Genomic DNA, 23,392 nt, shown 5'->3' with positions numbered 1-23,392 from the left:
CTTGAATTAATTGTTGGAATGATTTGAATATTTGCCCATCAAAAAGTTGGCCAATATATACAGTACCAGCCCCTTTTCTGTCCATTTTTTAAACCCAATGTCCATATTAGATGGGTGGAAATCTGGATTTGTGGCAATCTTAGTAGCTCTTGATATTGTATTTTGCATTTTTCATTTGTTCTTTATTTTATTCCATATTTTTATTTTCCATATTCCATATTAAGTATTTAAACCCAATAATTTGTCCATTGAAACTTTACTTTTTCCTCTAGTTAAACTGACTTCTCCCCATAAAGCATCATTGCAATAGTCTTTCGGGGATGGATAATGAAGGATTACTAATTAGTGCAAGTATATCATCTGCAAAAAGCGATAGTTTGTGTTCTTTATATCATCATCAGCTATTCCCCTTATATCTTTATTGTTCCTTATGGTCTCAGCTAGAGGCTCTATACTAATTGCTAATAATAAGGGACTAAGACAGTCGCCCTGTCTCTAGGGGGAAAAAGTTTGAGCAGTGCCCATTCACTCTAATGCAGGATTTTGGGTTGTTATAAATACTTTTTATCCACTTAATAAAGATGGAATTGAATCCAAATACTTTAAGTATTTCATGTAGGAAGCCCCATTTGACTCTGTCAAATGCTTTTTGTGCATCAAGACTGAGCAAGAGAGATATTTGTTTGTTCTTTTGGGCACTTGATATGATATTAATTGTTCTTCTAATATTATTTGCCCCCTGCCGAAATGGAATGAACCCTATTTGATCAGGTTTAATCAATTTTGCAGCCGTTTTTTGTATTCTTTGTGCCATAATATTGGTTAGTATTTTCAGATCACTAACCAGTATTATGGCACAAAGAATATTGGTAACATACAGTAATATTGGTTAGTATTTTCAGATCAGGGGCGGCTGTAGCTCAGTGGGTAGAGCAGGTGATGAACGTTCGAATCCCGGCTCCCCTGGGCGGAACTGAGCTACATGCCAAAGCATCCTTGAGCAAGATGCTGAACCCCTAAATTGCTCCTGGTGCGCAGTCGGCACCTTGCGAGGCAGCCTCTGCCATCAGAGGGCCCTGCGATGAGCTGGCGTCTCATCCAGGGGTGTACCCTGGCCTTCGCCGTCTGAGAACTGGATTTGGCCCCAGTAGCCCCGCAACCCCCCAAAAGGGGGGATAAAGCGGCAACACCCCGCAACCCCAATAGGGATAAAGCAGACAAGAAAATGAGATGAGATGAGATTTTCAGATCATTACATAACAGGCTAATCGGTCTGTACCCATCACATTTAGTCGGAGCTTTATACCTTCTTTATATAATACAGAAATAATAGCTTCAGACCACGTTTGTGGGGCATCTCCTTTAGTAAGTGCAAAGTTAAAAACTTTCACTAATGCAGGTGTAGTCTGTTTTGCAAAAGCTGTAGAGTTCGCCAGGCAGGCCGTCTGTTCCTGGTGATTTATTGTTTTTCAGAGTCTTTATATTATTTAGTACCTCCTGTTCTGTGATTGGTTTTATCATATCAAGAGCCTCTTCCTCAGTCAATGATGGTAGTTTTATTTTTGAAAAAAAAGTGTTATATTCATTCTTCAGTGGAGTCTGTTCTGGGTCTGCATACAGATCTTTAAAATACTCTGAAAAAGTGTTTCTCCTCCTATGTCTATAGTAAGGATAACTGGTGCATGGTCACTTATTGTTATAGCTTCATTTTTGCAATCCAAAACGTTATGCAGATGTTGCTTTGAAATGATGAAGAAATCAATCCTTGAATAACTTTCGTGTGGATTGGAATAGAATGTATAATCTTTTTTTGGGTTTTTTGTCTCTCCGTGGATCTGCTAGTCCTGCTTCTTGAATCATATTAGTAAGCATTCTCTGTTTTTTTAAACCTGAGCCAGAAACTGAGGGAAACCTGTCCATTCGTCCATTTTGAACAGCATTAAAGTCCCAACCTATTATCATTGTTCCACTCCCCTTACTAACTATCAGATTTGCTATATTCTTAAAAAACCTTCCATCATCTTTATTCAGGGCATAGATGTTTACAGTTGTTATAAGAGTATCGCCTATAGTGCCCACAATCAAGATGTATCTTCTTTCTGTATCTTTAATGATGTTCTCAAGGACGAATGGTACTGATTTATGAATATATATTGTAACCCCTCTTTTTTTACCATAGGATGCAAAAAACACTTGATTTATCCATTTCCTTTTTTTATTCTCTTCCTCTGTCAAATGAGTTTCTTGTCATAAAGCAATTCTTTAACCGATTTAGTACTTTCTTTCTTTTTATAGGGTGATTTAGGCCATGTACATTGTAAGATACAAATCTCAGCTTATTCATCATGTCTTTATATCTGTTTTACATTCAAACATTAGTAAATGGTTGTTAGACCAGCTTGCTCTATTCCTAACGCCATGTCTCAAACATAAAAATACATTTTCCCAGCCCCCAAATAAATATGGGTTCATTCTCTTTTTCATCATCCAGGTTTACAGATGCTTTGTCAGCCTACATAACTTAAACAACCAAACTAGTAAACTAAGAACACACACAAACAAAATACAGAGCCCCGCAAAGAGAGAGAGAGAGAGAAAAAGAGGCAAAAGTGACTTCCAAGCTAAACACTCAAACCCTTAATTCCCCTTTACTTTCATCAATAACATATTTAATTTCCAATAGAAAAAAACCCAAAACAAAACAAAAGAAAGATGTAAGAGAGCAACAAGTAGTCCTAATGACTCTGAAACTCAGAGTTCACACTGTCCTTAACAACTCTGTAAGGACACTCCCACACAGAGTTTAAAAGCCTGCAACTCCCCTCCAGTTAGTTAGAAGCCTCTTGGATGATGACGTGAAACATCTTCAAGAAACTGAAACACAGAACATTAATTAACATTAGATCCAGACCGATCCTGTCAACTAGTCGGGAGATTTAAATAATCAATGACGTTAAGCTGATGTGCCTCGTGTGTAATGTGCACTCTGGATTTCTTAATGGAGAGACACACTTATCATTTCTGCTGCTTGAGGATCACTGCAGGTAATTGTAATTAATATTTTCCTCATTAAAGATGTATTATTTAACCCATCCACATTCCATCTGCTATTTATCAGTTATCAGTTTTTAAAAGGAAGAAGAATAAAAAAGCGATATACTGTATCTGTACCGTTCAACAGTTGTATAGGAATGCAATGCTGCTTTTCAAAACCTGGTGCCTACATTACCCATAAAGTAACTCAGCCAATGAGTGACATCACTGAAGGTAATTTATCAGATTACCTGCAGTAGAACTCTTCAAAACCTGAAAACATACTTTAATGTGTACAATAGGTGGAGTTACCCTTTAATTCGATCACAAAACCAGCATGTTGTGAGTTAATGAAACTGCTCAAAGCGCTTTACAACACTTGTCACATTCACCCATTCACACACACACATTCATATGCCAACTGCTCATCAGGAGCGATTTGGGGTTCAGTATCTTGCTCTAGGACGCTTCAACATGCAGCTCGGGGAGCCGGGGATTCGAACCAGTGACACTCCGATTAATAGAAATCAATGTGTGAAATGGTGTTGCTGTAGAAGTAAGATAAAGTTATAAATGATTGGTGTATTTTTATAACTCCACTGTGGTTTTTCATCTCAGAGGAAAAGCAAACCGTGGTCCGGGCATTTTTCCGACATCTGCTGAGTGCTGCTGTACTGTATGTACATTAAGTTCATCCAGAGGTCCATTAAGTGGCTAATGGGGTTTTGATTGCCTTGGAAATGAGCCGTGACAAATGAGGAGATGTCCTAATGGATGGACAACTTCGGCTAGTGAGCCAGAGTATTTGATGGAGGGGGACGGACTCTCAGGCTCTGCTCCAGATTTGCTTCTTCAGCTGCAATATTCTGTTTACAAAGAGAAAGAGTCATCGCACAGAAATACAGTCAGTTCTCCACTTAAAGTGAAACTCTCGCCAAAATGCAACCTAGGCTTTTTTTGTGAAGGAACTCGAGTCAAACCTTTGTGTAAAAGTATAATTACGACGAAAAAGCCACTTGTAAGATTTACCGTATTTTCGTTTTCGGGTCAAAATCATTATCAATTGCGTGCTAGGGGCAACTTTACGGTAGCATCAAAATCGCTATTTTTAAAACACTAAGAAGACTTGACACAACATGAAACTTTGCTTGTAGTATCACCAGGGTCTCTGGAGACCTGACAGATGGCTGTCAGAGGTTTGTTATGTGGTTTGTCAGGGAGAGAAGAGAGTTTGATCACCTTGGATTCACAGTAGCTGGGCTGTGACAGGGTAGTTCTGACCAATGGAAGAGCAGAAGGTGGGCACTATATTGAGCACAAACCTACACATGGACCTGCTATGACAAACTATTATTATTTATAATTTATTCAACTGTTCAGTGTGTTGAACCAAATGATTACACACATGGACACAGGAGGACTATAGACATAGAATATCACCTATAGGGACTATAATAGATCATATTCACACAGCGGCCATTTTCTTATGTGATACATGCTGCTATATTCCAAGCTGTACATCGTATTAACATAGAAGATCTTCCCATCATGAGCCTGAAGTCAGAAGAAAATGGCCATCGTGTGAATATGGTCTATTACAGTCTCTCAGTGATATTCTATGTCCAAATCACACTGGTCTGATTTGGGGGCAGAGCGTGGGGCTGTAGCACTTTACAGCCTCGGCTCACTTCTGTCATAATTTAAGCATTTATGTAAGTTTTACTATCACTTGTTCAATTTTAAAATGTGAACTTTTTAGGAAAATAAAATGTGGAACCATCTCCTCAGAGGAGACAGGAGTGACACAGGCCGTGATATAAAGTACTAAATTGTGAAGAAATGACTATCCAAGTAATAGGAAGTAGGGAGGACTTAAAATTTGTGGAGGACGAGGTCCGCTTCACGTGGCCCCTGTACGAGACTTAGCCTGGGAACATAATTTGCAGATAAATTGGGGAGGTGGAGAAGTATGAAGAGTAGTTTTCACTAATCCCACTTCACCTTGAAGCTGTTTGACTTCTCTTTTCTCTCATTTTTAGCCACACTCTATCAGCTCAAATCCCACAGCTGGGAAATCAACTTCTTAACTGTGCTCTTGTATGTGGACGAGGTATGGAGCCAGAGGTCCTCGCAGGAACAAAATCTGTCAATATAGAAAGGTCTGTGTTTTTACAGGAGGGCTGGCTGTCCCCTGGTAATGCAGAGAGGACAGGTAATCCACAGTGAGATTATCAGTCTCCTTCATGTTGCACAGGTGTCAGTGTCTGATATGACGCAAAGTAATAGGCCTCTAACAGCCCATGTGGAGATGCAGTCAGGACAGCTTTAGATAGCAGCAGATAAACAGCAGCTGCCTGGCATTATGTCAACAACAACAAAAGCAGAGCAGCATTCACTAGATGTGACTCATTCTCACATCACACCTCCACTGTCATAAAAGGGTTACAAATGGACACAATGTCAGTCAAAGTAACAATACATTAATAAATTCCTTCTGTTTATTTTCTTATTATCCAAATTTGTCTGAAATTCCCTCTACAGTGGGAGGCTTATATGTGGAACATTTGTCATATGGATCTGCACAACAAGTAGCTGAATATAGCTATGAATGTACATCATCAGTGACCACAATGAGACAATAAATGGAAATAGATCAAGAACTGTCATGGTAAGTAGGTGGAAATTACCAAGCAACATATTTGAATTTCTGTAAAATCACCACAAAAATGACCTCAAAATCCATTGGAAATTATCCCCACATGATTTAAGGTTGATATTCTGCTATTTTCCAACAAGCAATTAATACATAGCTGCAGCATTTCTGCGTAACTTCTGCTGATAATACCATTTTAATATCCAGCTAGTTTCTGTGTAACTTCCCATCAGCAGGCCACTAAACTGAAGCAAGTTATTGCAATAAACAATATGACAGCCACTTCCAGTGCAGGCTCTTTCTCTGTTGCAGCTCAATAGTCCACTGACATGTTTCAGAAAGTATTTTAGGCAGATACAGGAAGTGTAGTAACAGACTTTGTCGTTACAGTTTATCAGCACTGCTGAGTTTAGGCAGTTTGATCAGTATGGTGAGACGCCTTTCACTCGAAGTGAGAGAGAGAGAGAGTGTGGCAGCTCTCTCTCTCTCTCTCTTGCTCCAACAATATGTGTTTTAAACAAAAAATCTCACATGATGCACCTTTAAGCGTGAAGATGATCTTATCTCTAAACAAAGTCTAGACTTGATGTATGGGATGTCCCTGCTGGTTATGTATGGGTATTACAGTTTGGGCCACAGCTCTGTGTGTTTCTGCTCCAACTCATCCACTGCAGCAGTGACACACTCCCAAACAACATTTGATTTGATGTGGTTGAAAGCGCCTTAATAACCAAGTTAGTAGACCTTGAGTAGGAATAGTTTTACGAAATAACCAGTTCTGAGGTCAACAATGAACTTTAATGCTCAAAGCCAAGAGCTGGGAGAAGTTTCTCTGCCGCTTTTGATATGTTCTGACATATTTCTGTCTGTGACTTAGGGTCTCTATTTCAATCTGTTCTAACAGCATCCAAGACAACTACAGCTTCCATCCTCAATGAGGAATACTGGAAACTTTCAGAGGCAGGTTTCTAGCCTCAGGGGTTGACTAGTGGATACAAAAAAGATCCAAGAGGATCATTTTAACATTTGTTTCCAAGCATCACAGCCATAGTCCTTCTTTAAAATAAAGACAGACATACAAAAAGACTATAATAGCATTTTATTAAATATCTAGCTCAGTGACTTGACTCAGTTTCTACATATTTTATAATAATAGTTTCATGCTTAACAGGTAGAGCTCATGCATTAGCCCCCCCCAATCCCCAGTCTTGCTATTTTTTAATAGGGTAAATCAATAACTTAGTGCATGAACCCATTAGAACTGTAGAGGCTCACCACCACCAACATAGGGACATGGAGGATCGACATATGGTGGACCATCCTATCCCATTCACCCATTCACTTGTACTCAAAGTCTATGGAAAAAGTTGTCCCTTTTTAAAAAGTGCATATCCTGTGGAGACATAATTGGCCGGCACCTCCAAAAACCCTGAGGGCCCGAGCCTGGAGCCAGGTATGCTGAGACGGGAACAGGTTAGCACGTGCTCAAAGTTAAGACATGTTTTCAGCTATTAAACAGAAGCAGGAAGATACACATTCAATCAAAATACAGAAAGAAAGGAACTCCACCCACATTAAAGTAAATAAGTTATATATGCTCTGTGTGCGTTTGAGGCTGGAGGTTTACATCCAGAGGGCGTTCACAGCGACAGAAAGAATTAAGAAAATAATTACAATTTAAAACTATCTCAAAGTTAAAATGTACAGTTGCTATAGAGGAAACATGTGATTTGGGTATTGTCTTGTTTGGTTTGAAAGAGTAGGACATCACACAGAAAACAGCACGTCACATCGTTACAAACACACATCTAAAGAAGCAGAATACAGTGATAAAAACAACATCTGAGAGTGGAAAATAACACAGAAAATAACTCATTACAAAAGTCTGACAGATGCTGACATCATCTTTGGTGAGCTTTTACTGGTGGTAAAAGTAACTGAAGAGTTCACACCAACAACACGAGCAGGGTCTGGGTTCACTTGACTTACTGCATATGGACTATTACTGTAGGACAGATTCACACTCTGACATGTTTGCATAAGGGTTGTTACTCTGATGTAGTGCAACAGGGCTCATGTTAGGCAAGATGATTTAGGGTGAGTTCACACCTGACATGTTTGCTCAATCTATAAGTGTCACTTCAGACTCAACTCTTTTCATCAGGATGCCTCAAAGTTTCCCTTATGATGGTGCCATCTAACGAGCAAATGACCCAAAGCTACAAGGATTAAAGGCAGCAGTGCCCAAACTTTTTCTCTTGGAGGATCAAACTTAAACCTATTGACCAAAAGCAAGCATCTATTGTGTTGTATTATTAAGAGATGGCACTATACAGAAGCTAAAGGTCAAAGGTTTCTATTTGTGAGAAAATTAGATTTTTCTCATTCCCAATTCGTCAAATACTGATGCTCTGGTTTGTAGGACGGTTCGGCTGACATCCAAATGCGTCAGTATTTGATGAGTTGTGAATGAGACTCAAAAATCAGTTTTCATACAAAAAGCACCTTTTTTTTGCAAGGATAATTTGTCTAAGTTCCCTTAATTGACTGCCTTGATGCACAAATTGTCACCCTTGTGCAGATTAGGAGAAAAAACAATTAGGAATTCTACATAGGCCTATTTAAGGAGCATTTTTTCTTCTGAGAGAAACATCTGGTGGGTCAACTTTGGCCAGCCCTGGTTTAAAGGTATGAGGAGACAAATTTGGACATCTATAAGTCTGCTGAACTGAACTAAATGAAGCACAAATGGACCACCACCATGGCTGAGTGCTGAGGTCTGGCTGTATTCCCTCTAATGGCCACTAGATGCTAGCTATTGAGGTGCGTAGTACTTGTACAGAACTTTAAAGCTGCTGTAGGAATTCATCCTTTATAATTTTGGTTGAAGTAACACATTTTGACCACTGCATTTCACAAACTAATTACTTTTAAAGATCTATGTATGTCTACAGTCTGTTAGCATCCACCCTTTGTATTTAAACTAGGCCAGTCTGAAGCAAACAACCAATCAGGGTTGGCCAACATCTAACTAGGCTACAAACAAGGGTCATCTTGGTTCTACGTGTTTTTCGTGTCAAGAGCTATGCCAACTTGTGCTTTTCGATACATCCTCTGCCATGACGGCATACCAAGCAAAACAACACAAAAGAAGGAAGATGAAGAAGAGCACTAGGATGAACATCAGGGAGGCATTTCTGAGATGAAGAGAGCTGCGGCTTACAACAGGCGCAGCTAGCTATCTCATTCTGTTTGCTGACGTTATGCTCCTGTAGCAGTTAGGACAAACTCACTTTTGAGCAGCTAATCAACATCTTTTCACTTAATCCATGAATCTGTCCATCCAGGTCAGTCTAAACCCTCAAGCGAAGCACTCACCCATCACTGTCAACACCTCTGTATTGTCACAGTGGAGATTTACTCACTGGTGACTGAATGCAGCTCACCTCAGCTGCGATAAACAGCACAATATTAACTTCCTGGTCAAAGGCTGCATGAAAAACTGCTGCAGAAACCACCATGATGTGATAACTGAGTTGTATAGAAGTGTCCTTGCTTCACAATTTATTTTTTCCAGTAGCTGAAGGATTTTGCCAGTTTCGTGTTACTCATCTATTACCATTTCATTAAAAATGTATGCTTGGGATGTCTTTCAAAAAAAAAGGAGAAAAAACCCAGGAAATATTAATATTTGATGAACCCAGAAGTAGTAGTAGAAGTAGTTTATTAAAAATGGCCATTGTTCTGAAGGTTTTTATTAACTGATCATTAAAGTTCTTATGAATTTACCATCTGGATGAAAAAATATAAAAATATAACAAGATTTTCAACCTGTTCCCCAACTTTGCCACTCAATTATCCAAAGATGATATCTTAAATTAAATGTCATGGCTATGTAACCTTTAAGGGTTAAATAATATCTTCCTTTTCACAATGAAAACTGAATCCATAAATAATAAAACAACCCTGAGCTCGAATCAGTGCCTTGCTACAGCCTGACTGTACTGCACTAGATCTGGTCTGACCAGTAGCATTTAGCATGTTGGCTAATGTTAGCAAATGTTCCTTAGATATTGTTGTGTAACTCAGTTGTCGTGAACTACTCTATGACTAATGTCTTCGTGCTCTACTCTTACTCTGGGATTAAAAATGGACCATCATCCCATCATCGTATCACCATCAAGTGTGCCAAGTTTATACTTTAATTCTATTTGGATTGGGAACTTGGCAAGTTAAAGTCTGTTAATTTACAATCGGGACAACAGTGTTTACTTTAACACTTCAAACTATACACCTGACTGTAAACATTCATGAAACTTGAGAATCTGTGCGACACTGTCCTGCTGATGTCTGCACTGTATACATGTAAAAATGAGGTGAGGTAAAGATCAAAAAGCAGTGCTGCTGTACAGTGTTTACTGTATATACAAAAAAATCAACCTCAATACGGTCAATTTCCTTTAAAGAAATTACTCAAAACTAAATTTGCTGTCACGATAACTGTTGCAGGATGTTGTGAGTTTTTCTATTCTCTGCCATATTTCTTGCTTCATACATACAAGTCAACACCCAAAGCATCCTGGATAAAATGGATAAAGCAAGAACCCTTCTGGGCATTTGGACAGTTGTGACTTAATGTTGGACAGGGACAGTACAGTCACCTTGATGTGTCACAGACTCAGTACAGACTAAGAAAGACCTCACTCACAAGGGTTTAGTAGCATCTAGTGGTAAGGTTACAGATTGAAACCAACTGAACACCCCTCATCTCACCCTCCCCTATAGTGGCCACCAGAAACGCTAAAGCCACTGTTTGGTTTGTCTGTTCCACTCCACTGTAGAAACATGACAGTGACTCTGTGGATATAAAGGCTCATTGTAAGGTAACAAAAACACAATGAATATTAGTTTCAGCTGATTATGAACTAATAAGAAACATAATTTTGAAGATCGTATCCCATTTCTGCCCCTAAATCTCCCTAAATTCTACACACTGGACTTATCTTTGATTGACTGGTGTCTCAGCCTATGACAGTCAGCCGTGGTGGTCTCCTGGTTTCTTTTAGCAGTGCAGCCTTTAAAACATCACTTCAGAAACATGCTCAACTCCTCTGGACTGATGCTCATTTGCAGTACAGAAGCTATTTTGAACAAGAACAGCATAGGCAGGTCCAGTACACTTAGCTAGAATCTAATGGAATCAAACCTGTGTTCCCCTCCCCCTACCTCACAGGGCAGGACTGTGAGTCCATCAAACTTTGTTTGTGGAGAGAAAATACGTCAGAGGAAGCTGTCTTTGAAATGGAGGCTGGAGCAGCAGATGACTGTCTTCTAATATCAGACTGAAGTCATTTTTCGACATCAGAGTGTGCATATTTCTAGCTTCAAATCAAAGAAAACGTCCCTGTGGCCATAAATTTGCAGTCAAAGAAGTGCAAGAGAGCAGATCAAAGACAGTTTTACAAACTGCAGGAGGACATTCTGGAGTTATCACAACACTGATAATCTGAGATCACAATACTGAACATGAGAACAAACCTTTTACTGTCCACTTCCTATGAATTTGGTATAATCACACATGCAAAATCAATATATCACTACTCTTATATAAACATTTGAACTAACAATGCTGTTTACAAGTTTCCATTCCCAAAGTCTGTTTTTACATTTGTCCTGTGTAGAAAGTTGCATAACTGACTGAATAATCATCTTTTAGTGAATGTGTAGTGCTGGCTGAGAGGAGGAGCATGAGGCTAGAAAATGAAGGAGGAATGTTAAATCCACGGGTCTGACATCCTCGTTCTTCCCACTAACACAGTCCAGTCCATGACAATCCAAAGGGAAAGGATTCCTCCACTGAAACACTTTCACAAAGTGTGAAATCTGACATGTTTTCTGTCAAAGAACACCTGCAGCAGCAGCAGCAGTCCAGCACTAGCTCAGGTGGTAAGTGCAAACTGGTCCTGCTCTATGGGTTTCTTCACCCAGGCACCCAGTCCGGCCTTGTGGAAGGCTCTAAAGAGCGTCTGCTTGGAGCTGTGGTACTCCACCGCCGCCTGCTTGGCCTCGTGGTAGCTGCTGGGCCTCACTGTTCTGATCCGCAGGGTGGAGGAGAGCTGCAGGGACACGGACACACGAATGACATGGTTAAACAAAATATTGATCTGTGTTCCACCCTCAAATGTCTTGTTTTGCCTACATTTAAGAAGCTGAACTATAAAATGATCCTTCCTTAATCTGTAGAGAGTATATCTCTGCAGCTGCAAGGTCTGTCTGAAAAATAATAAAGGTAGCACGTAGTGGTGTAAGCATCAGTATAGATCTGACTGGGTCTGAGTAAAATGAAAATACAATTTTTGATTTCTGCCTAACAAAATATTGCATCTTTACAGCTAAAATCTCTTGGAATGATGTAGTTGCAGCCCAAAACCTCTAGAAAACCACAGCACAACATCTGAACATTCCTTCTGACAGGATTGATGCTGATTAAGTGCAGCAGAGCAAAGAGAGGCTTTAGGAGGGATGACTTCAGGCAGCGCCATTTTAGCACATTTTGGCACCACCTGTGCCATTTCAGATTTCTCAAGTAAAACTTACTGATTTTTTCTTACATTTCACTACAGGTATTCATTCCATCTAAATACAACTGTTTTTTGTTGCTTTAGTTGCTCAGTGCTGGAATTGGTTTTGGTAAAAATGGTTATGGCTTTTAGCTGAGCTTCTTACTGTTAAGTGGGTATGCTGCATGACTATGTTGCTACATGAGTAGCATGCCCTTTTATGGCGTATTTACAATCATTAGCGCCCCAACCACAGGGGGCGCTAATGATTGTAAATAGGAATAAATGTGTCGATCAATGTTTTCCTTCATTTTAATCACAGCATATGCAACAATAAACTGTGATAACCTCAATTTGTTTTTCTTTAATTAGACCTGCTAAATTTCAGGCACGCCGGTGCAATCAATTAAAATCTTTAGTCGCAACTGACTGATTTTTGGTGTGTGTGAAGCAAAACAGTGAAGCCCTGGAGACTCCCAGAAAACAGTTTATTGATAATTAAAATCGTTAGTGATTGATTTAAAAGTCAACAGCAAATCGATTAATTGACTAATCGTTGCAGCTTAATTTGACTTTTTTAAGCTGTTTTGAATCGTGATGGGCAGTTGTAGGCTTATTTACTGAAGGCGTTACTGTCGAGCTAAATTTCCTTTTCAAAGCTTTATCAGGACAAGAAGAACTTCATTTAAAACCTGTGTTATCTTCCCTGGAATGAAATGTTCTCAATAATTACTCCAAACCATCTAATCATTTACATCACATTCGTTCAGTGTTGTACCTTGCAGTGCAGGCGCATCCAGCGGCTGTAGAGAGCGTGTTTGCAGAGCCTCGAGGGTCGACCCAGGTCGTCTTTCCCCGTGGTGGCGTTGATCACCTCCAGGCCTTGGTCACCCACCGTCCAGTTCACACTGAAGTTGGGGGCTTTTCCGGGCTGACGAGCCTCTGCGTTGCTTATTCCTGTAGAACATGAAAACATGAAGACACAAATATAAATATCAAACAGAGTATTAAAAAAGCTAAACCCTTGAATGAGATTTTGCTTCACTTTTATACTGTTTATAGATCAAATAGAAAATGTAGACTAAAAATAGAGATTGCATTGAAGGACACTGGGACAACAAATGTGAGTCCCAATCTGTTAAAATGCTTCTCTCCTGGTTTAGTAATGATGGTGAAAAAAACACGTTTCATATCCAGTTTGGTGATTCATTTAATAACATTAAAAAACATGTGAATTTTGCTGACAGGACACCATGATCTCTACAACTTTCACTGTGAGAACCCTGCTTTTCATACTCATGGAGGGCCCTACAGAAACCCTGGTGTACTTGAAAATGTGTCTCTGTGCTGTCAGAGTCGAAAACAGGTGACAGATCAGTGGAAGTCAGTCACTTGTAAAAGAGCAGTGTGTTTCTCACCGCTGAGCAGCGGTCTGTTCAAGCTGAAGGACGGTGGCAGGTCCTCGATCTCAGTAATCCTCTGGTACATGGCTCTGGAGAGGTGGTCGGCGTGGTACAGGCTGCCCAGGATGATGCTGGAGAAGTAGATGGGCTCAGTGAAGTAGCTCATCAGACAGCCCTGGAATCCAACCACGTTCCACCTGACGAAGGACAGAACAGATCTGCTTCAATCAGGCAACAAAACATCTTATTTGTCAACAAGTGTATGACTTCGGGTCCTTTAGTCCTCTTTTTGTAAAGCAGAGATGAAGAAACAAACACTTTAGTTTTCCACTAATTCTCCTGAAAATACAAATGTGCTCCGGCTCAGAGGAGTCCTGAGCTGTTAGTGGCCTCCTGGAGTTTCATCAAGAAGTCTAATCAAAGCTCCAATAGCCTAATGACACCTGAGAGCTGCAGCTGACAGACAGAAATGGAGTGATTGCAGTGTGACACTGAGATAATTCACCCCTTTTTACACATGCACATAATCATCAGGACTCCTGCTGGTCGGCTCAGAAACACCCTTCAACACGTCGAGAGGGTCTGCAGGGATGAGTTTAATATTTTGACAACTAGAGTGTGTGCTACAGCTAGATTATAGCTATGTTGATTCATTTACTCAGACTGTATCCGATATACTCATTGTATGTTTCTCCTTTAATCATATATTTAAAGGTGCATGGGGTGAATGTATGGAGAACATACTCTTAGGTCATAAAGAGTGGTCCAATACACAGCCTGTAGACAGAGGTTTGTATCATGCTGCCTTTAAACAACTCTGTAGTTTCTGACTACAAACCGGTGATTTAACTAACATTAACATTAACAATGTGTGTGAAGAGGCAGTGAAACAAACCTGGCGATCTTGTCACTGCAGGACATGGTGAGCAGCCTCTCCCCCTGAAGAACCCCGTCCCATGTCTGGATGGTGTTACTGGAGCGGACTGGGATGGTTCCCTCACCAGACTCGATCTTAGTGCGGAGCTGCCCGCGGGCCTTTCTGTTCGGGTGTCTGTCTCCCTGATCTGAGACAGGAAGGGACACGAGCACAGACACAGTCAAATATGCATTCTAATGCAAAAAAAACCCTCTTTCTAATCTCAGTCAAATCTTCATCAGGTCACACTGAACATGAACAGTATGTCTTTGAGTCTTTATCCGCTCACCCTCCACTCCAGCCTCATGAGGAGAGAAGATGCGGGCGTCTCCACAGGGGGAGGTGCTGATGTACAGGTGGAACTGGACGTTTTCCTTCAGTCTGAAGCCTTGTCTGTTGTCACATCTGGTGAAGATGGATCTGTGGTGGTCCTCTTCATGGTTACTGGGGACACCAATGTGAAATCAAGACAACACATTTTATTTCTCCAGGTGTTTAACTCGATATGTTTGATGTTTAAGGACCTGTAGCTAACCTTGTAAACTACAGGAAAGACACAGGGTGCATGTTAAAGGGAGATTATAACACAAACTTGCACAGCCATCGGCTCTGTGCTTCACTGTGACTCACCTGAGGAAATGCTCCAGCTGGCAATACAGGTACCTGATGAGCGACCGCCGAGCCACAATCTCAGCGTGGCAGTCATTGAGGGCCAAGCCTCTGTCGCTCATGTATTCACCATTGATGCACTTGGTCCCTGTAGACACACAGATGACCTCAGCCTCCTTCACATCAGTACCTGAACAAGAAGGGACACAATTTACATCGATCAGCCAAAACATTAAAATAATGTCAATAAAATGAATAACACTGAGGACAATGCACCCTACCACACCGCAAAAAACTGCTGAGGAATGACCTGAACACAACAAAGAGCTCAAGGCGTCAATCCGGCCTCTAATTTCTCCACATCCCAATCTGATTGCGTATCCGTGGAAGGCTCTAGAACAAGTCCGGTCCATGGAGGCTGCACAGTGGATCGGACTTGACTTGATGAATGGACACAGGACCTCTTGTGGGCGTTGGTGGTGGATTCGTTCTTATTGGTGTGGCTTCATTATTGTCAGTTATTTCTCTTTCTAGTCTGAATCTTTCATTCATGGAGGTTTTATGTTTCTTAAACCTTGTCAGGGCCTTCAAAACATATTTTTATTGTCTTTATTACTATATCAACAGAATGTGAACAACCGTTCTGACATTATGACATCTTTGTCTTGTGCTGCAAAGATATCTACTGTAGTTATCATGCTAACCAACTAGCACCTACCTGTTCCAGTCTAAAGCTCCTGTACTATGGGTGTATACACCACACCTCACTTGGTGCTGGACTGCTAGCTGCACAGCTAACTGCTGTTCACTCTGGTTGCCATTAGCTGCTCAGCTTAGTAAGCAGTACCTGTGGTGATATGCTGCCCTCCCCTTGTTTGACTATGAATTTGACAGGTGGTCAATTCTTACATATTAATCCATACCCAAATTTTACCCCCTTGGATTATTGGATACACATCATGTTTCATGTTTTAGACTTTTTTCAGAAATCAAAGGAACTCACTGAGAACCAAAAGCTAATGGAGCAGAAGCTAACCTGGACATGGGGCACAACACTATGCTCTCTAACTTGAAATCTATTTTAAAAAAAAACCTTATTTGATACACAGCATTTCTTTTGAGCATTAGTCTGTTTTAAGTGAGAGACTGTTTCACTCTAAACACTGAGGCTAAAACTGAAGTGGAGACTGACAGAATGTGTTTATAGTCTCTACAGATGTGTTAGAAAAGCTGGGGTCAGAGTCATGGTTAGCTTTAATATTTTACATAAAAATAGTCGAAGAATAAAAGCTTGGAGCTGACTCAGGTCCCTGCTGAAACATGAAAAACATCTTTAATCACTTGACTCTATGTAAATGCTGATCTGCAGTGTCCCAGCATCAACTCCCCCTGATATTCAGTGCTGCAGCTTCAAACACTGACACACTAAGAGCTTCTAAAATCCTCTTGGATGACGGTTAAAAGTCTACTGAAGCAGCTGACTGAAAGAAATAAATTACCTGTTGTCATGACGACACCTGCCAATACTTTCCGCCGAGCGTGTGGAGACGTGAAGTTGTCCGTCAGTTCACTGAACTTGTCAACGACCAGACGAGAGACGGCATCTGCCAGGACCTGAGGGGAAAAGAAAAGGAAGAAATATGAGAAAAGAATAATAAAGATGAAGATTAATGTAGGAATGACATAAAATAGTCTTCGAACAAAATGTGGGCCACGTTAACTCTCTCATTTGATCTGATGTATAAGATTTCTTAAACAGCAGAAGGCAACAAAGCCAAAGTGATGAAAAGAAGTGAAAGCTCTTCTTATCTGCACTCAAACTGTTACTGAATATCTCAATTAGGAATTCTGCACTGGTGTGAATGACAGGCAGGGATTTTAGCAGCTTAAAACAGTCAAATCCTTTGCTTCACTGACTGTTCTGTGAGTGAAGAGTGCCTTGGAAAGTCTGGTATAATGAACAGCAGTGTTTGAATAGCACTCAGAGGGTGATTATAATTAAGATAGCAGCTTTGTTATCGCTGTGCAGGGATTACAGACAGGGATTAGTTTATGTGTAAATAGATTTCCAGTGTATTGAACTTGTCTCTCCTGAAGTCGTCTCCATCTTCAATCAGACTTTGTCAGGCTGGTCATGAGCGGTGACATTTGTAGATGAGTCTTTAGTCAGATGAGATCTAAACAACAAAGTGTTGGCAGTGTACAACAAAACAAGCTGCCCCTCTTACTACAGCTTTTGTTAAAAACTGATCTCAACATGTGACAATTCTCAAGCTTTTCTCTTGTAATGCTGACTTTGGAATGGCTCACTTTTGCTCTGCTGTTATCACATGCTATGATTGTATAGGTCCAGCAGCTTGGTCCGTGGCCTTAAGCTTCAAACTACTACCCCTTTTCAACCTAAGCGAACCAATTGCTGGGGCTAGTACTGGTCCGGAGTTGGTTCAACCTGTGAACCACTGTTCCACTGTACAGTCACATTATTCAGTCACTGTATACATGTCCAATTTCCCATCTATTTATTATTTTGTTACCGATGCTTTTTTTGATAACATACTTACTTTTTCAGAATATATCCAATGTTTTCATTTTGTTTTATAGTGTAAAAAATGTTATCCTCAGGTTCATGATAACTGAACCACCTGAGGGAGAACTACATGACACTGTCAATTGTTCCCTGCTCGTTTAAACATGCTGTTGGCTAGTGGTCCCCGGTAAGTAATTTTAGTAATATTACATAAAAGTTGCATTAAGCTTGCCTTCAAAAGGGGAAAGAAAGCAAGCAAAGATTATCAGACGATGTCACAACAAGAGTTCTACAATATATCCTGTCAAAGAGTGTTACAGTAGGTGCAGACTGGTATCAGTGTAAGGGCCGGATCTACTAAGATCCCAAATTGCTTGTACTAATCTGCGTGGGCAATCTAGAAATTTGCGTGTGGGGTTGAACCGCGGTTTGTGGGCGATTTACTAAGAGTGATTGCGTTAATGTCAACAGGTACAAACGTGTTGGAGACACGCCTATTTAAATGAGGGTTTAGCGTGTTTCATGGTTTTCAGCATGGCGAGTTTGAGAGAGCGAAAGCGCAAAGTGAAATTGGACCCTTTGGAATTAGAAGTGTTGGTAGAGGAAGCGAATAAACATTTAAATGAGCTGCAGCAAAGGAATCTGATGGTTGCGCAAAGGAACGCCGTGTGGGAGAAAATCAGTGAAAAAGTTAATGCTTTTTGAAAAAACAGGGGAACAGTGGATGAAGTGAAAAGGAGATACCAAGACATCAGAAGAAGAACAAAAGAAAAATTGGGGTATAATAATATAAATATAATAATAATAGTAAACTTGCAAGGAGTTTTGTTATTGCAGGTATTGCGTGACTCCTCGTAGCTGGCTCCAAATCCACTCTGAGTTCCTCCAACAGCTCCAAAATGTCAAGGCTGGATAGGCGATATGTTCTAATGATAGTTTCCTCATTCATCCCAAAAATGTTCACGTGAGGGTGAAAAATGTGTTCTCGGCGTCTCCTTCTTGCAACAATAACGGCAGCCATGTGTGCGCAATTACGCATACAAACCGTTTGCACCTCCCTTTGAGACGTGTTAAATATAGATGCAATTTCTATGAGCAAAATTGCTTTCCGGTTTGATAAATCACTTTGCGTGTGCTAAATTAATATATTTAAATTTTCTCCACCCACAACACGTACAATTGGGTGTAAACGCCCCATGTTGCATATTCATTGCTGCAAACGTACTAACTGAATGCAGACGCGCTATTTTGCACCTTTGACAGACGCAACCCTTTTTGCACACTGTTAGTAAATCCGTTTGTACATTTTTTTGCGTGTGCAAGCAGTTTGCACACGTTTTAATACACACAAACCTTTAAGTAGATCCAGCCCTAAGTGAGCTAACGTTAACACTACTCCCATCACAGAAAGCTGTCTATAGTTATAATGTTAACATTAACTTCAACTGTCTGTAAAAGGAGCACATTTTTCTTTTCTTTTTTTTTCATTTACCTTTCGTGGCCTCTGGATTTGTGAGATCGTGTGATAGTGTTATCTGGTATTCCTTTCTTGCCCATATGGCTGAACACACCAAATAAGCATCTTTCGATGAACTACTGACAGTTACGTGCATTGTAAAGGTGTGATAACCAGTGATGGAAGCGACTGTTGGTTTGAAAACATCCATAGCAGCTAGCTGCTAGGTTAACGTAGCTGCTATAGCATCAATTCTATCAGAACTTGAGAGTTCATTTAATTGAAAGAAGAGCAAAGAAGGACACTAAAGACTTTTCTCCCTGGAAAACATGTTTTTGCGCTTCTTTCTACAAGCCATGGTAAGAATTTGATTCACCAACTAGCTCCACTGTAATAGTGCTCTCCTACTGCTGATCTGATTGGCTGAAGTCAGCTAGTTAGCTGATAGGAAAATTATTTGTCCAATCACATGTCAACTATTTTATGAATGTGCCTGCCCTTTTCCAACGGCAGTGCCAAATGGTTCTGTGTCACAAACTATCAGGCGTTCAGGGTAAGCTAATGTTAGCACTATTCCCATCAACAAAAGCACCAACTGTGGCTACCAGAGCCAGTTATGATGTTAACAATAATCCAAGTAGCACATTTTGTATTTTTGTACCCAAAAACAAATGAGCTAGCACACTAGAAAACTCACACTCACATAGAGGTGGCAACAAACTGATACCAAATGGGACACTTGGCCTGAGGGAACATAGCAAGCGCTTCTGACTTTTCTGACTCTTCAAGACCTGCTGGAACTGACAGAAAGACTTCAATGTGTGCATGGACAGAGGATGACAGAGGATATCGTGAGAAAACCATTTTATATAGACGCCTCAATAGAAGGCAATACAGTTCCAAAAGAGGTACTGGGAACTTAAGTGATCTTGTTGTACCTGAATTCACATACCTTCCCTACTTTATTTCCTCTGCAAACTTACAATGTGTGCAACATTGGAGATGGAAACACTCTAAATCTAATCACTACCTCTCTGACTCCTGTGGTTCTCCTTCTCACAGAAAAACAGATGGAACAAGAAAATAATGGGCCCTTTTTGTAATCATTCGCCTCACTGTATGCTTACCTGTGGCAGGTGAAGCTGCAGTCCTTCTCTGGGTATAGGCTGTCTTGATGGAGCCTGATCCAGCTGCATGTTAAACAGAGCAGAGAGAGCAGCCTGGGCAGCCCGGGCCTTGGCCAGCTTCTTGTTCCGCCCAGAACCCTGGAAGTTCTGAGCATCTACCGTCACTGACATGACAAAGTTCTTGGCATGACTCTCCCCGCTCTCTGACACAAAGTCATACTTGAGGCCCGGCCGTAACTCATTGAGGATCATGACAGGATTCTTGCTGCTTGTAGGGGAGATGAAAGTGGAGGGGGCAGGAGGTAAGGGGGCCTGGACCAGGTTTGGAACAGGGGAGGGTAGCAATGGGTACTCTATTCCCAATGAACTGAAGGAACCATTACTGTTGGATCCGAGGTAAAAGGCGTCATCTACAGGAGTGGCTGTCTCAAAAGCATTAAAAAGCATGTCTGGAAAGTCTGCCTGGTCTGAGGTGAAGTCGGTATGAACAGACAAAGTCCGGCCCATGGCCATGTGGGCTTCAGATGCATTGGGGAACTGGACGAAGGAGCGCAGCGCCTTCTCTGCTGCGTTCAGTTTAGCTTTCTTCTTGGTCGGACCCGAACCCTCGAAGAGCTGCCCGTTGACCTCCACAGTCATCACAAAGACGGGTGCATGGACCGGCCCCGTCTGAGAAAGCAGTTTGTACTGCAGCCCTGGCTTGATCTCATTCAGCTGCATCAGGGCATTCTTGGGCAGAATGGGCCCAGGGACTTTCTTACGCTTCTTGGGCCTGTACTTGGAATGTGTATGCCCGTTATTGCCCTCCTCTAAGGGACGTTTCCTCCCACCCCCAGCACTCCCATTGGGGAGTTGAGCAGCTTCAGCTGCGACCCCCTCTTTGGAGAAGAGGTTGTCCAAGTTCCGATTTTCCTTAACATCTGTGCTGCATGAACCTGCGGTGCCCAGAAAGAGTAACTTACAATGCCTTCGTTGCAGGATCTTGTAAATGTAAAATTTAGAGATTCCTTTACCTCTCTTTGCAACTGAACAAGTGATGTGTGTTCCTTAATCATACTTATGTGGTGACATAAGTCATAAGTGTATTCTAAACACATTCATTTATAACCACAAAAATGTAAAACACAGTCAGGACCAGATTTAGATGCAATAAATACTGTGAACATTTAATACATTTATTACTGAAATAATCAAAGTAAAACATGACATTAAAATAACAAGTAAAACATTAATTTCAGATTTGTCTCAAAACTCTATTTTAAATTTTACAAATTAAAGGACACATTGTAAATACATCATGTAATTATTTTTTAATTTATGTTTCTGGATGATGGTCTGTGTTTTGGGAACACATATCACCAGGCCCTGTTAACAAAGCAGATGGAACTTAATGTAAATTTCCATTTATAACATCCTCCAGCAAAAGCTCGATAGGTTACTCCTTTCGGTGCTCAGGACAGAAAACAATCCTATAAAATGCAGGTTGAGAGGGTCGTGAGGAAAGATGGGGTGCAAACAAGGATGTCAACTTTTCCCAAAATTATTCTGAGCCTGAAGGAAAACACCAGAGAAATTATATCAGTGTTTAGCATTGGTCTCATTAAATATGGCCACTTCAGAAAGAAAACCACCAGCTACTGTATATTACCATAAATATGGGTATGAACACAATATAGTAACTCATATTAATATGTACAGAAACATTAAAACAACCCGGCCCTGCAGTGGTTTTCAACATGTAATCTTACACAAATATGTGCCAGCTGTAGGGATGGTTCTGATTACCGGTTCAACTTTGAATCTGGTTCCAAATTGGTAAAATAACGTGATTATCTAAGTGCTGTGGTCAATGCATCCCTTATGGAATCTTTCATTCATAATAAATCATATTTACACCATTTGTCCTCTGATGTCATGGTCAGGGTGGAAAGTTCAAATGCTAGGATAATATTATGCTGTGCGCCAGGATGCAATCTGAAAAATTGGTATCATTTCACCACTTCCCAGTTGATCAACGAACTGAAAAGATGATGGATAGTAAAGATCTGCAGGGACATTGGGATATTAGCATTCAAACACTTCCAAGCTATCATTACTGTTAGAGCACATCCAGTGTGTTTCCCTTCCAAGATTGAATAACTGTGTCCATGTGCATTGTTATTTTAGAGTTAATTGAAGCATTTCCTACTGTGTCATGTAAGCTAGAAAGTGGCTGAATGCTAATGTTAGCTAACTGAAGCTAATTGGTTGTCTTTTCAGTTGCTGATCAATCAGGAAGCAGTGAAATGATAATGAAACGAAAGGCATAAAATAACTTTAAATAACAACGCACACCATGGACACATTTATTTAAGGCTGGGAGTGATGAAGCAATGGATGTAATCAAACGGTAATGTTAGCTAGGAAGTGGTTTAAAGCTAATATTAGCTCATGAGTTACCAAATATGTTGTTTTACCTGGAAATATGGCCAGATAGCCCTCCAGAGTTTCACTTTCCACCATCCTTTCAGTTGCATATCTGTATCTTTTTCATATTCCCTACATTTATATGACTTGCAACCGGGAGCACAAGCAGTACAACATTTGAGCTACCCACGCTGAATGTCATGTTAGAGGAAGATGGCCACTGTATTAGAAACAAATGCTGCTTTCCCTTGCAGCAAAAAGAAATAGGTCAGGACAGGGTTAATGATTGTGGGTGCAGTGACATAATATGTGGTGAAAGCTCTACACCCTTTGAACTCAGTTTTAATCTCTGTGGTTCACGTATATTGAGTGAAATAAAATAAGAATAATACGATTTCAGACCAAGCAAATGAGCTAAAAAGATTCGATAAGGGATTCAAAAATGGATTCTCATTAGATAAGATGCAGTAGAACCCTGTCCCACTGTCTGTATAAGCCAAGTTTAGTTTTATACATTCAAAGATGAATCGTGAATCATTTTCTCCACAACAGAAGTGTACAGTGCCTGAAAAGAGGTGAGTGTGGCACTCAGTCACAGCCAGTTGACAACTGTAGGCAAAGTAAATAACAAGCATGCAAAAGGGGGAATGGAAATCAAACATAGAAAACACAATAGCAGATAATGCCCTGAGCAACAAGAGG

The 23,392-nt window shown here is 40.6% G+C and overlaps 1 protein-coding gene across 1 annotated transcript in view; it reads right to left on the bottom strand.

Moving 5' to 3' along the window:
* Positions 1–6,768: 6,768 nt before the first annotated feature.
* adarb1a (adenosine deaminase RNA specific B1a) overlaps positions 6,769–23,392 on the bottom strand; it is a 50,000-nt gene continuing 33,376 nt past the window's right edge. Inside the window, 9 exon segments of the mRNA XM_084347420.1 lie at positions 6,769–11,802; positions 13,025–13,203; positions 13,665–13,846; positions 14,545–14,750; positions 14,752–14,805; positions 14,808–15,009; positions 15,196–15,364; positions 16,674–16,788; positions 20,285–21,219. Of these exon segments, the coding sequence (XP_084203546.1) occupies positions 11,626–11,802; positions 13,025–13,203; positions 13,665–13,846; positions 14,545–14,750; positions 14,752–14,805; positions 14,808–15,009; positions 15,196–15,364; positions 16,674–16,788; positions 20,285–21,219 (2,219 nt within the window). The 3' untranslated portion in view covers positions 6,769–11,625.

The sequence above is a fragment of the Pagrus pagrus genome, assembly GCF_965226575.1.
Source record: "Pagrus pagrus genome assembly, chromosome: 24".
NCBI lineage: Eukaryota > Metazoa > Chordata > Actinopteri > Spariformes > Sparidae > Pagrus > Pagrus pagrus.
This window is presented reverse-complemented; position numbering and strand designations above follow the sequence as displayed.